Consider the following 15,218-nt stretch of genomic DNA (forward strand, 5'->3'; position numbering starts at 1 on the left):
CTGCCCCAGTAAAGGGCTAAAATACAATTATAGTATATGTTATTTCTGACAATGTAAACAAAAAAAGGCCTATGAAATGTTAAAAACCATGGCTTTAAAATCTAATATTAAGTGAGTATAATTACTGATTATATTCTTTTAATAATTTAAAATATCAGGTTAGTTTAGAGGTATCGGTATCGATATCGGCGATACTGGGCTTGAAAATATCGGTACCGGATAAAAAATAAAATAAGAGGTATCGCCCATCCCTACCCTGGTGTAGGATATAATAGTGCGTCATTCTGTCATCCTTTGTTTTATTTATTTTTTAATTCTAAAAAAAATTTATTTCCATGTTATTTTCCATATATATTCTGCATTCGACTTTAGGTGTTGCTTCATTCAATTGTATTTGGATAATCTCCTCTGATAAATGCACACACATACAAATATATATAAAATATTATGCACTACAATATTCAACGATTTTTTTTTAGCTTTAAAGTCCATGAAATGGCATTCACAAACCATTTTTCTTTTGTCATTTTGGATGGAAACAAAATATTGAAAAAAATAAGATAAATAAAGGAAAAGAAAAAGGTTTGATTTTATCCATCAGGAATTGATTAGATCTAGGGATACATACACACACACATATATATCTATATCTTTCTATCTATCTATCTATCTATCTATCTATAAAAATTAAGTGTGAATCATTTATAGTCCATCCATTAATACAAGTTCAACACCTCAGAGACAAGTCCATACATGCATTTATTTGAAGGACAACCCATTGTTCTTTAAAAAAGGAAACAAAAATAGAAAATATTTCCAGTTAGCACTTACAATACAATCTATCCATGTATTATATTTATATCAATTCATTCTTTTTGACATCATCAATCCACAGGTGCTACAGCATGACATACAACAAATATAATCCAAGTTATTATTTTGAAAAACTAAGGTCCCGCTTCCTCTTAAATCATAATCAGACATTTCATGCATTCATTTAAAAAAATCTCCAGGATCTTAATAATTTGATTGAAATTGTCCACTGGTTATTAATAAATTCAAACAAAATATTTGCGCTGCCCTTATAGTCACAGTCATACTTTCAACTATGAGAAGTGCTCAATTAGTAACAAAACCTTCCATCATATTGGTCCAAATTCATAACCAACTTCCAAAATGGGACTTTAGCTATAAATGAAATCATATTCTCAGTGATTTCTGATTCGGAGTTAATTTCTGAGAATTAATTTAATTAATTTCTCAGTAGCTGAACATCTGTGGTGCTGTGGTGGTCTGTTGTTGGGGAGGTCCTGTGACTTGCGGTTGAATCTGATGCCTTTGTTCTGGCAGTGGTTGTGGCTGTTCTGGAGGTGCCTGAGAGTCTGTCTGGGTTTCATCTATGGTGGTTGCATGAGCTCCGTCAGTCGGTGCGACGGGCCTCCAGGTTAGAGCGGGCTGCTCCAGCTGGTGGGAGATCGGGTTGAAGGTAGTGAGGTTGATGAAATGTGCGACTGATTGTGAAGCTGCGGCCCCTGTCGATCCCACTGCCTCTGACTGGAGATCTGCTGGCCGGTTGTGCAGCATCGCCGAACCGCTGACAGCATCGAATGTCACAGTGAGGATGGAACTGTCCAGAGTGAGGGGGCGATCGCTTGGAGCAAGGTGGCCGACGGCGACGGGCTGCAGGCTGCTGAACTGGGCGGGAGCGGGTGTGGTGATGGGGGTTACAGTGATGTTGGTCAAACTGACCGAGCTGGAAGGGGCTGGAGGGGCGCTGGGGTCAGCCAGCACTACAACCTTTGTGTGTACATTAAACAGAGGAGGTTATTCTTTATAATCAAATGAATCAACACTTAAAATCAAATGCACAACTTAAAAAAAAAAAAACATGTAAAAATATGTCGGCTTTAAAGTCCGAAATGCAATTCACAACCTATTTTGCATATGTACAATACGTATGTGCATTTACATACTGGTAAAAAATGTATAGCCTGAATGCACTGTAAGTCGCTTTGGATAAAAGCGTCTGCTAAATGCATAAATTATTAAATTCAATTAATTATTAAATTATGTAAATAGTGTTCATTTTTAAATATAAATTAATTTACTTTTAATGAAATAACACTGTTAAATGTAATCTTCAGCAAATAACAAAATATAAATTTTTCATACGGTACAATATTATTCTATGAAATTCACTTAAAAATAATTGTATAAAATGAATCCTGTAAGATGATTTATTTTAGTGTTTAATTTTTAACTTATTTAAACAAAATAATATAACACTTTAATTAATTTAGTTAACAACATTCTGAATGATTTATTTTTTACTTATTTAGACAAAATAGTATTGAATTTTAATTGAATTGTGAAAAGAATCCTGCTCAATAAGACCAGCAATGCGCATCAAAGTAAACAAACAACAAAGTGAAACAAAGTAAATAGGGTTGATTTTGATTTCATGTTGACTTTAAAGGGAAAAATGCTTGGAAATAATTACTGATAGAACAAACCTGCTGAATGCTCTGCACAGCAGAGTTGGTTTCATCTCCCACGGTGGTCGAGAACTCAGTGGTTTTGCTGGTGAAGTCAGCATACTCGTCTGAATCAGACAGCTCAGGCTCATGAGGCAGGAGTTTAGCCCTATTCTTGGTGGGATTGGAGTCCCTGGAGACTTTTTCCGCAGTCAGAGAGCCTTTCTCCAGAGTCAGAGAGGGCTGAACAACAGAATGACAAACAGAAACCAAATAATAATAAAAAAAAACACATTCAAATTTCGCTCATGCAGCACAATCCTCCTTTAATTTTCATTCTCTGTCTATTATCATGCAAAACAGGCTGTTACAAGACAAACCTGTGCAATACTGATGGTGGAAGCGTCAACTGTTGATGGTTCTTGAAGATCAAAGTCACCCAATCGTACGGTCACAATCTGCTGAGATCACATGAAGCTTAGACATCTAGGCTTCCATAAGCTCAAAAATGTTCAAGTGAAAAAGTGAAATGAAAATGTCCTTTAAATTCAGTCAATATTTTGTCATTTCATAGTCATTCATTTTTAATGAATTCATTAGTGTTATTTTAGTCCATTGTACGGACTAAAATAGCATGTCATTTTCAGTAAAAACTGCAATATTGTGAAATATGATTACAATTTAAAAGAACTGATTTCTATTTGCATATTTACAGTTTTTGTTTACAGTTTTAGCTGCGTCATATTTTTGTGGAAACTGTTTACCATTTTTCACCTGTTTACCAAATGTCTACCATTCAAAAGTTTGGAGTATGCTTAAAAAATAAATTAACACTTTTATTCAGCAAGGTAAAAACAGGTCCATTTTGCTGACAAAGATAGCATGTAATTTACTCAACCAAAACATAATTTATTTGATGAAAACTTACAGATAGATATTTTAAAAATGAACATTTTGAAAAATTGATAGTTTATTTATTTAATTTCAATATGTAAAATACATTAATGAATGCATAACATTTTTTAAATGTATAAAAAGATTTATGCATGAACTGCATATGTATGAATTACTTGATGCTAATTTGTTTTTTACATTTACATTTATGCATTTAGCAGTCATTTAATTTTTATAATCTTAATTATCACTGACAATATCAAAAAAGCGTTTTTTTGAAAAAGATATGTGGTTGTTTCTCACCTCGGGGTGTTTGCGGCGCATGTGGCGGTTCATGGAGGCGCGTGTGGAGACTTTGGTGCCGCACAGGTGGCAGCTCTGAGCCTCCACCTTGTCATGGGTCAGCTGCATGTGTTTCTGCAGCATATACTGTGTCACATACTTCTTGTCACAGACGGAGCAAGAAAACGTCTTTCCAACTGCAAAAGACAGACAGATGAGAGTAAATATTTGACTGTTTTACTGTAACTAAACCAAACTCTGTATAATATTTCTGTGAACTGTACCTGTATGAATAAGCTTGTGCGTCTCCATTGTGTTTCTCTCACTAAACGTTTTCCCGCACAGTTCACACATGAAGTCCTTTGTGCCTGAAGGAAGACATTACTATATTTTGAATCTTGTTTTGCGATGTGTATATGTAACATTATAGTACAAGTCTAGAATGTTGCTCACCTGTGTGTCTTTTGTAATGCTTCAGCATGTTGACTTTCTGGGCAAATTTGCGGTTACATTCTTTACATTCGTATTCTTTAATTCCCTTGTGCAGCTTCATATGATGCCGTAGGGCATGTTTTGTCTTCATGCCTGGAAAACACAGACAAATATATGTACTCATCCTGTAAATGTGTTGCTTTTGTAATAATTTCTGGTTACAATCAAGCTACACTGTTTCACATTAGCATGCAAGGTGTATTAGGGGATTGAGAGGGATTAAGTGTCCATACCTTTCCCACACTCCGCACACAGGAAGTCTCTGACGTTGTCATGGACTCTCAGATGTTCCTTTAGCATGTCTTTCCTGGCAAAGGACTTTCCACACTGATCACAGCAGTGGCTCTTCACTCCTGCAGCAGCCAGAGGGTTTATCACTTTTAACTAAGCCTTGTATATAAAATTAAAGTAATTACACTACACTAATTTCTACCTGTGTACTATATTGGTAACACCAGGCTCACCTGTGTGGATGATTTTGTGCCTCTCCAGGTTGCCGATGCTGTTGAAAATCCGTCCGCACATGTCACATGGATGAATATATCTGTGAAGAAAGTAGTGGAATTTAACTTTGCCGCGAAAAGGATCTTAAACGCTTTTCAAAAGCCTCATGAAAAAGCTCTGTCTTACTTCTGCACTGCAGGATCAGGCAGGTGGTCTCGGTGGATGACCAGGTGAGCGTTGTACGTGGCCTTCAGAGCAAAACGGCGGTTACACATGGTGCAGTTGTACCCTTTTTCTTTATGCATGTCCATTATGTGTTTCAAGTAGTCACGACCCTTGGCGAATGTCATCTGATGAAGGATGATGAAAAGAGAGGGATAATGTTTATGATATGTAAATAAATGATTTTGCTGGGAATATAAAATTAAGAACATCATGAACATCACAATGGATCATTATTTAGCAATTAAAAGGGTTTGTGAATCAATTAAATTTCAATGAAGTGATTTTACTATTTGTTTGTGGCAACACTAAAAAATCTTCATGGAAACCTATACATGGTATTTTTTTTTAAATATTTTTATGCATTTTATGAATTAAAATGTGGAAATATATGTCGGTAAATATGGCTGTTTATTACTATTTATTGCTTCTATATTTGTGCATATAAATGAAAATGAATAAATAGCAAAACATACACTGAATATTTTTATTTAGATTTTTACTGTATTTTATTTCTTGGGAAAAAACATATTACTCTAATTTGCAACAATAAATGAAATGACGGTTACTCAGTTACAAAAAATAATTTAAGAGCAAAAAACTACTAGACATTAAATATCGTCAAAAGGCTGGAAATTTCAAGATGTCATGACAACACGACAGTTTACTTGACATTTCTTGCAGCTGTATTTGTGATGATCAGGATCGTTCTTCTCATCTTCCTCATCAGAGCTGTCATCACTCTCCTCCATAGAGATGCCAATCTTCTTAATGAAGTCCTCTCTCTCCTGCTCATCCAATAAGGCGATGTCCTGAAAAAAAATAGCATTTTGGAACTCAATTAGAGTAGAACATCACAAATAAATCACCAACTGAAATTCAATTTTTTCCATTTAAGCATGTGAATGCACTTTAACTAAAATGTTTTTGTCAGTGGTGGATTTCCTTCAGGCTGACTAGTCATTCAGACAACCCACCAACTACTTGCTAATGTACTTGCTAATGTACCAACTAACTTTGCACGCCACTATTCCCTCACCTTAAAGTGTACATGAATGTGATCTCTCAGCACATCCACACGGAAGAACTTGCGGCCACAGATCTCACAGGTGTATTTCTTGTCCCCATGGGTTAGTAAGTGTTTGTTCATATTACTCCGACAGGAAAACACCTTGAATATAAAGTTGTTTATTTATTTTTTTTAATTCAGTTTAGCACAGATCTGCTATCAACATATTTGGTGTCACTGATATAGAAAAGCCACCTTTCCACAAATGGGGCATGCCGAAGGCTCCTTCCTGTATTTGCTTCCCTCCTCCCCATTCGCTTCAAGCTCCTCTCGTTTCATGTTCTTTGGGCCTGTGGAAAAGCAATGGGTTGTGGAAGCCATTAGTGCACACACAGAGGAAGTGACATAATGGTTGATGAAAGAAAAGAAAGTTAATGAGGCCTAGAAACAGAGAACAGTTGTGCAAGAACCATCTGTTCAATGTTTGTGCTTATTTACTGATTAGCAAAACAGACTTTACCTGCCGTTTTTCCATTTCAAAAATACGTCATAAATATTTTACATATGCATGGAGTGCGTCCTTGGTTTATTTGAAGTATTACAGTGAAATAAATTAATTGAAGCAGCGATCTCAATAACTCACCAACATGCCGCCTCTGGTGGTCCTGCATGACATCTTTGCGGTAGAACATCTTATTGCAGATTTCACACGCGTAGAGTTTCTCTCCATGTTTCTTTTTGTGCTTGGACAAATTACTGTTAGTGGAGAAAAACCTTGAGCATATCTCACACTGGAACGTTTTGTCATCTGCAAAAAGAGGAGAACATATGAAACAGATATTGTGCATGCTGTCAAATACATATTTTATTCATTTAAATTTTATACAATGCATTTGGAAAATATATTTCTAAATTGTGTATTATTACTCAAGTCATATAAAAACCTCGAATTGTAAAAGGGTTATGAACTTTTTATTTAATTAATTACATAATATCCTAATAAATTTGTCATATCTGTTTATTAAAATGTAAATTAAATCAACAGTCAATTGACCAATAATTAAAAAATATATATATTACACTTCATTAATAATTACTATTATTATTATTCGTGGTTATTTATGGTTTAGAATAACTGTCGTAAATCTAAGACAGAAATTTATGGTGCAATATTTTGCTAAAATGATTTAATGAATGTCATTAATGTCATTAAAATGAAACTTATTCTTTACCTGTCCTGCAGTTATGAAATCTTAAGGCATTTTCCACTCTGAAAGATTTCCCACAGGTTGAACATTTGTATCTGTACTCTATGTCAGGCTAAGAAAACATACACAAATACAACAAACAAAAACACACAGATTCATCTAAAATTAATGCATCTAGCCATATTTTAATATGTTATTTTATTAAATCAATAAATAAGAGGTTATTGGTTAAAAAACGCACCATACCTCATTCTTGCTGTGTTTGTATGATATATGCTGTTTCAGACTCTCCTTTCGACTGAACATTTTGTCACACTCATCACACTTAAAACATTTATCGCCTGTAAACAGTTTAGATTAACAGTAAAGCATATGACACAATATTATTTATTATATGATAAGTCATTTCTCAGGATGCTGGGAGAGTTACCGTGGGAACGGATGTGTCGGTTGAGGTTGCTGCTGTTCTGAAACACCTTACTGCAGAGGCAGCACTGGAAAACTCTTTTATGATCGCCTCCCTGTCGCAGAGATCGCTTCCTCATACCAGGTCTAACAGACAAATAGGATAAAGAAATTACACTATTGTTCAAAAGTTTGGGCTCAGTAAGATTCTTTAATGTTTTTGAAATAAGTAATTTATGCTCAACAAGGATGCATTTATTTGATCAAAAATCAATATTGTGAAATATTATTACAAACTATTTTCTATTATAGTATATTTTCAAATGTAACTTATTCCTGTGATGCAAAGCTGAATTTTCAGCAGCATTACTCCAGTCTTCAGTGTCACTCGATCCTTCAGAAATTCAAAATAGTACAGGTAACTTCAAAGGAACAGCGTTTATTTGAAATAGAAATTTTTTGTACATTTATAAATGTCTGTTGTGATCAATGTCTGCCCTTTTGATCATTTTAATGCATCCCTGCTGAATGTCTTAAAAAAAGAAACTAGCCCCAACTTTTAAACAGTAGTGTATGTGCTTTAAAACACAGAAGATGTGACATAAATGAATTGTAAAAGTTGTCCTTACTTCACAGAGGAGATGGGGGAGCGTGTCATCCGAGATGTTTTGAGTGGCGGGCCGTCTCTGGCAACCACCTCTTGGACATCCAGTACAGACAGGGGAACATCAGGAGCCACAGTACTGAGAGGCTGCTCACCAGACACAAAAACAGGGGCTTCTGCTAGATGAGAGGTGAAAAAATGAAGCTCATTCAAACAATCTTTCAAGGGTTACTTTTCTGAAATGTGCTTTAATAACTTACTTTGTAGGCCATACCCCTATAATTCCCACCTCACCTTGACTAGAATCAGCTGTTCCACTCGGTGCAGGTTTCTGTGCTTTTGTCCGTTGTGGCCTGCCTTGCTTTCTAGTTGGCTCTGGTGGGGTGGGGGCAATTTTGGCTGTGTTGTTTTGGGATACCGCCTCTGCAACCTGCTGGACAGGTGGGTCTGTGGAAAGTGCTGGGGTTTGGCAAAGCAGCCGGTCCGGGACTGGAAGGGTCTCTGTTGGTGCCCCCTTTGCTGGAGGGACTCCAGGTTTGTTGGACACCATTTCTGAAGACGCAAAAGGATGAATAACTTCATCCAACAGAAGTATAATGCACATTGCACAGACTTTAAAGCACACATACCTGGTGGAGGTGGAAGAACAGGTGGCCTAAGAACAGGCCGATCCATTTTTTTGGCATAAAAAGCTCCATACCAGACTCTAAGCTCTGTTCCGGGCAGGACATCCTGAGACGGAACAAATGAGAGAACAATCAAAGTAAATGAGCATATGAAATTTAATAACACACCACAATAAACTAAGCTGTTCATTATTTATCAGTGTTAATAACATAACTGTACCCGTCCTCACTATATAACCACAGTGCTATGAATGGCACAGAAGTGCGGCATCAATTCACCTGTGATGTATTATAGTAAACATCATCATCTTGCTGGTAGGCCGTCAGATTCTGGTGTTTGTGGTCTGTGGCGGGCCGAACCAACATCATCCAGTTACAGTCGTCTTCATTAGACATGTCAAAACACACCACTGAGCCGTCCTTTTGAAATACCTAAGATATACAATAGAGAAAACATTAAGTATAGGCGCACTTGGATAGGAGTGGCATATTGATGGTCTATTGTTTACCTTTAAAGGAAACGCCCCCTCAGTTTGAAGGCTTGGAACCTTCTTGGCCTCAAATGGGCCAAATCGAGTCCTCTTAACCAGCCATCGAAGCACAAACACACCTTCTTTCCCCTTCTCAGCTAACCTGATCTCCAAGCTGTCTGGTAAAGACGACCTGGAACATGGACAATAATGATGTTAAAATTTCAATAACGTTAATATATAAAACTTTTACATTGTTACAAAAATATTATATTTCAAATAAATACTGTTCTTTTAAACATTCTTTTTTTTTTCGTGATTTTTTTTTATCACGTTTTCCACAAAAATATTAAGCAGCACAACTGCTTTTTAAAAACTGGTAATAATGAGAAATGTTATTTGAGCACCGAATTAGAATATTAGAATGATTATGTGACACTGAAGACTGGAGTAATGGCTGCTGAAAATGTAGATTTAAATTCATAGGAATAAATTACGTTTTAAAATCTATTAAAATAGAAAACAGTTGTTTAAAATTGTAATAATATTTCACAATATGACTTTTTTAAATTGTTGTCATAATAAAATTCTGGTAATAAACACAATACAGAGTCAATATCTGGCACATATGGCCATCTAATTGTGGTCAGTGCGCTCAGGCAGAGCCAAGACCCTCTCTGAGGGTATCTGGCCAAAAGCCACTCATGTTCGCTCACCGTGCCCGACTCAGAACAAACGAGTCCTTCACCGTGACGACAGGCCCCAGCTCAGGACACTCAGAGTCATGGTACTGCCCGCAGTCCTCACACCCTGCAGGGAGTACAGTTACATGCACATATTACGCCATGCTCTTTAATAATACAAGGACACTGCAAAAAAACTTGACAGTGGCAATGAGGATACAATATTGCAATATTACAATGATGTTGCATGTATATTCATAAACAAATGTGAGGTTATAGTTGCATACTTACAAATAAACTCATCTGGTGTCTGCTCTGCCATTCTGACACCCTACAGATGATGCACAAAAGTTAGTTTTAACACCTGTAACAATTTTATCATTCAATTCATTTGTGGTATGGTGGCATTCTTATGATGATAGGATAGGATTTAATAATTCTAATTACATTAATTGTTAATTAAAAGTAGATTAGTACACTAATTACATTACGGGTTTAAATATAAATCTAAAATGTTACATATTCCAATATTTAAAACGTATATAATACAGACTTGTATTCATGTTGACTTGACACATTTTTTTTTTTTAATCATTTTCTACAAAAAATTTGATAAGCATAAAAAATACCAGGTTGTGTAACTGCTTAGATATATAATAATAAAAGACTACGTCTAACAGCTTATGCTAAATTTCTATTTCCAAGATGTTAGCCTTTTAAAAAAGTTTTAAAATTACACAACCTAGACATTTATTTATTTAACTTTTTAGTATTAAAATAAAACCACATAATGTGTATTTCAGTAATTTTTGTATTAACTGGGCTTTTAAATATTTTTTGAATATAACTTTGTAAATTTGGGCTAAAAATATGCACGTCTAATATGTATAAAGAAAGGATTATATTAAATAATACGTTATAAAATTGTAAGTCCGTAAGGTCGTAATGCAAACACATTATAAAAACGCATTTAAATGCACTTTACCATTATAACTTTGTATTCGTTGCATTGCTGTCAGTCAGCAGAGCCCATTACACAGTGCAACAGATTTTGTTGATGCTCCCAAGATCAACAATAACAACAAATGACGCTCTTTATCAACGCAGATCGGGGAGCAGTCTGCGCATGAATCGCCCGTAAAGCAGCCAGGGAAGAGGAGTACAATACGGACAGAATCCGTGATTTGGGAAGATTTCAAACTGTAGCCGGGTTTTAACTCCGATCTCAGGCTGCGCTCGCTCTCTTTCAGCAATGCAAATGTAACAAAGAACAATCGGCATGGCGGATGGAATGGAGACGCAGCGCTCATCTGGAGCCAGAGCGTTTGAAAACGCAAAGCACGAGAAACTCGCTCCGCTCACACTTTTCATTGCTCCTGCACCTGTGAATGAGGAGCATTTGGCCATTTCGCTCAATGCGTTTGAATATAAATGCTTCACAATTTAGCATAAAGCCATTACCTGTTTTCAAAACGTCTACACATTTAGTAAATCCTGACTCCGGGTTCCAATCCGCTCCAGAAACCGCGCAGGACCGGAAACAAGACCCGCGATGGGGATTATGGGATATGTAGTTTTTCCACAAACGCCGTACCCTGTTAGATTTGCATCAAATGTTCCATCTGATTAATTCGATTATGCAAATGACTTCATGCAGATAGAAAATGTCTGAATTTTGATGTGAAAGAGTTCACACAGGAATGTTCAGTCAGTGTTTATTGCTCAAACCAATAAAGATATATTGATGAACAGAATCCCTGCAGATCACAGGCTGACATTCCATATGCACAGACATCAAAGTCTTTGTCACTTCACCATAATAGAGCTGTTCAGTCATTACGTCAATTTGTAGGCTAATTGGGAAGCTAATTATTAGGTTTGAAGAGTAACAAAAGTTCATTACTTGAAAAGACTTTCACACAATTGCACAAACTCATACATCAAATGTGAAATTTAAGGCTTTATTGATATAAAGACTACAACAGTGGTTCATTAACATCCTTATGGTAGTTGTAGTCCTTATTTAGCAACACCTTAGCCACGTGTTTTAATTAAAATGCACAGCACAGTAGTATGTCCATATGTATTTTGTTTTAAAACAAAACAAGTTTCTTCAAGTAATGACGACAGACTTTTACTCATAAATCGCAAACCACCATTCTTAAGAGCTGATAAGAGAATTCTAGAGGGTTTTAGGACTTCAAACTCAACAGCTCTATAAGTTCTTACTGCACAGGCCATACACATGAGCAATCTTAATATTGCAGGTAAATGTTTTATGGTGAGCAATGAAACAATTATCATTCACAACAGCAATTTCTAAGGTCCTTCTGGTTAAGGAGGCCAACCAGACTCCAGGAGAACGCACAGATGAGTTGACAAGAGGAGTTCTTTAATGCACATGGATACATTATGATATGCATATACAGAGGACTGATGTGTTAAGATTTCATTTAACAACTGGATCACCTCTGGTCGGCCAATCAAGCAGGACAAAAATAAAATCTTCATGTGCCTCCTTCCATTTCACTGGAAAATACCTCTTTCATTTTTTGACTGTTAAGAAATACAATGAATTGTTAACAGCCAGGCCGCACATGACAACACACAACATAGACAAAAATGAAGGAAAAAAAAGAAAGAAAGAGAAAAACAGAACAGCAGTCCTCCCAGAATACATATAAAACAACCAGACTGCTGAGGTTTCTTTCTGGCAACATTCAGTATGGACAGGCATTCAGGTTTCTTCTACATATGCAGCTTGAGGTCAAGTAAATGTCAAATGGAACCTGTTATTGAATCTTCCATAGCACAAATCCACTGCAGTTCTCCACACAGGCTCAACAGTTGAGGTCCAAAATACAAACTGGCTGGCATTCACAGCCAACATTTCAGGTGGCTTAAGAGTACAGGTAAAAGACGACACCACACTTAGGAAAATACCATAAATCATGAACATATTGAATAGCCTTAGTCTTAGTCTACTAATAGCCTTAGTCCATTGAATAGTCTTTCTCTATGGGAAAATACCCTTGCTTAGTGTTAAAAACCTTTGGTACAATTCACACACATTTTTTTTTTTTTGAAATGTGTGGCATGATGTAATGGCTGTGGAAGAAAAAAAAAAAGGGGGGGGGAATCATAAACATGTTTACACATTAATTACACAGTACACTGAATAATGTATGAATAAAAGGAAAATATTTAAAATAAAATAATTTATTAATATTTTCCCATCTCTGTTCGAATATTTAGAAATGAAAAGATGAATAAAACACCAAACCTGTTTTAAAGCGAACATATCAGTGCCAAACCAGAACATTTTAAACGTCATGCTCTGTCTGAAAATGTTTCGCTGCACAATTTTTGAAAATAAAACTCACTATTCAGTCAAATTTGGTGGAACTGCAGATTTGTCTCCCTAACAAAAGGAAAACTCTCATATTCAATTCACATCAAGACAGAGGTCTTTCACATCATTTTTTATAAAGCATGTTCACTACCAAACCCCACAGAATTCACTGCACATCCCTGCAAACGCATTTGGAATGAGTTCTGAGCATATAAATAAGTGCAACTCAAAACGATGGTTTTCCCTTGTCTGATATTCCAGGATTCATCAGGTCGCCAGAGGGTTTCCAGAGGGTTAAAGCTCAGGTAGATGGCAAGAAAGGGTTGTCCTCAAATCCAGCTTTGGTTAGAAGGCCACAAACGCAGAATATCATTTGCATGACGATCAATATTTGCATAAGGTTAAATGACACGGAGTCATTTGGAGCGACGAAGAGAGCCAGTGCTCATTTGGATGATGTTTTGTAAACTTTCTTGCATTAACACACGCACAAAGTTCAAAGATGAAGGTGAAAGGTGTGGACAGAACTGTCAAGTAGGGAAAGCGCCCCTAATGTCCCTCTACATGGACAAAGAAATGAATCTAGCGCCAGGCAGACGGACTTCATAGAGCTGACCAAGAAGAACCAAGCTGAGAGGTCTGAATAATGGAATAGGTTTTCAGGAAATCTGGATGATGGTGTTAATATGGAGTTGATGAGAGTGATTGTTGCTACGCAGACGTTTTGGCAAATATGGCCCAGAAACTAGCAATGACTTGCATAAAAGTTACAAGAATGAATGTGATAGGGAGGATGTTAGAAAGATGAAGAGGTGCAAAAGCTACTAGTTTTGATGAAGGCGACGGAGTGGGCAGTTCATGTGGGCGGTTCTCTCACTGTGCCGTTGGCTTTGCTCTTGCTCCTGGGTAGAAGCTTGCGGTTGATGATGCGCCTGAAGGTGGCCGTCCTCTTTTCCCTGTCGCCCATCATGGCCGCCTCGGGATGCTCCAAGTACTGCAGGTCATTGTGGGACTGGCTCATTCCAGGCTCCTTTCGCTGATGTCGCCGCCTGAAGAATAGCTTGGCACTCTTGTGCAGGAAGCTGCCTACAGGGGGCGCCAAAGAGAGATGAAAATAATCAGACAAGCTCCCCAACATACTTCACTGAGCCAACCTGGAGGTCAAACTCCACACTTGGATCAAAAGTAACCTAAACCGTAAACTTAGGAATCAAACATTCTTTCGATTTTGTTGACCTCCATGAAGACACAGCGGATGTGTGGGAATTCTGACGCAATCTGAATATTGCTCATATCAGTGCATCTTTTTCAGCTCTGAAAGATGCTACTGCAAAACACTGGTGGCGTCAAATGTAAATGAGTTGAAAGAACACAAGCACACTACTAAAATAAAGTACGCAAACGTATTCGAAAGTGCTTGGTTTTAGAATGAAAGCAGTATAAACCAGTCCACACCAGCTTAGAAGTTCCGCATGGTTAAACTTCTGGATTTTTTTAAGCTGCTTGGGCAAGTTATAAGCAAAAAACATCTCAACGGGCCAATGAAAAGGTTCAGCACAGCACAAAAATAAAACCAAGGGATGCCTCCAAAGACTTGAGAAGCCAAATGGCATGTCAAATCTTTCTCCATGTCCAAAAGTCAAGAATGACTCCACATGTTACTTAAATACAGGGTAATAACTTATCACGATGAAAGCATGTATAAAATGCTGGAGTATGGACTGGCTTTTTACTAAAGGGTTTGTTAACCATTTCGCAGGGAAGTCTACATACTTTTACTATTATGGACTTCTCAAGAGGTCACTTACTCTGCCAGCAATAAAGTCTGGTTAGGACAGGTTTCCACTTTAAGATGGCAAAGAAAAACAACACAAAGTGATAAGGGAGAGGTATAGAGGACAAAAAAGAAAGTGGATGTCATCAAATGTCAGAAGTAAAGACAGAAAGACACTAGACAGTGCTGTAACGTTCATATTATTATGTATATATATGTATATGTGTATATATGTATGTGTATATATATGTATGTATATATATATATATATATATATAT

General features: G+C 36.7%; 2 protein-coding genes across 3 annotated transcripts in view; both read right to left on the reverse strand.

Annotated features, from left to right (window-relative positions):
* Positions 1 to 780: 780 nt before the first annotated feature.
* Positions 781 to 10,853, reverse strand: LOC107691664 (PR domain zinc finger protein 15-like). The gene is made up of 25 exons (XM_016490407.1): positions 10,799 to 10,853; positions 10,105 to 10,144; positions 9,847 to 9,940; positions 9,170 to 9,323; positions 8,940 to 9,092; positions 8,664 to 8,766; positions 8,329 to 8,586; positions 8,060 to 8,213; positions 7,456 to 7,577; positions 7,272 to 7,366; positions 7,050 to 7,137; positions 6,461 to 6,625; positions 6,073 to 6,167; positions 5,848 to 5,979; positions 5,477 to 5,620; positions 4,773 to 4,936; positions 4,607 to 4,686; positions 4,376 to 4,495; positions 4,104 to 4,235; positions 3,935 to 4,018; positions 3,672 to 3,847; positions 2,855 to 2,932; positions 2,514 to 2,717; positions 1,254 to 1,797; positions 781 to 1,209 (listed from the first exon to the last, which is right to left on the reverse strand). The coding sequence occupies exons 1-24, from the start codon at positions 10,799 to 10,801 to the stop codon at positions 1,261 to 1,263; spliced, it is 3,375 nt and encodes a 1,124-aa protein (XP_016345893.1). The 5' UTR covers positions 10,802 to 10,853; the 3' UTR covers positions 781 to 1,209; positions 1,254 to 1,260.
* A 2,102-nt stretch (positions 10,854 to 12,955) lies between these two features.
* LOC107691665 (C2 domain-containing protein 2-like) overlaps positions 12,956 to 15,218 on the reverse strand; it is a 13,188-nt gene continuing 10,925 nt past the window's right edge. For both annotated transcript variants that reach the window (XM_016490409.1, XM_016490408.1), the window contains exon 14: positions 12,956 to 14,251. In XM_016490409.1, the coding sequence (XP_016345895.1) occupies positions 14,022 to 14,251 (230 nt within the window). In that variant the 3' untranslated portion in view covers positions 12,956 to 14,021. The remainder of the gene's footprint in view (positions 14,252 to 15,218) is intronic.

Source organism: Sinocyclocheilus anshuiensis, unplaced genomic scaffold (assembly GCF_001515605.1).
Source record: "Sinocyclocheilus anshuiensis isolate Anshui unplaced genomic scaffold, SAMN03320099.WGS_v1.1 scaffold186, whole genome shotgun sequence".
NCBI lineage: Eukaryota > Metazoa > Chordata > Actinopteri > Cypriniformes > Cyprinidae > Sinocyclocheilus > Sinocyclocheilus anshuiensis.

Coding starts and splice junctions, on each gene's coding strand:
- LOC107691664 (XM_016490407.1), bottom strand. Junction 3,848..3,934: donor GCACAAGCTTATTCATACAG/GTACAGTTCACA, acceptor TGTCTTTTGCAG/TTGGAAAGACGTTTTCTTGC. Junction 2,718..2,854: donor CCACCATCAGTATTGCACAG/GTTTGTCTTGTA, acceptor TCTGTTGTTCAG/CCCTCTCTGACTCTGGAGAA.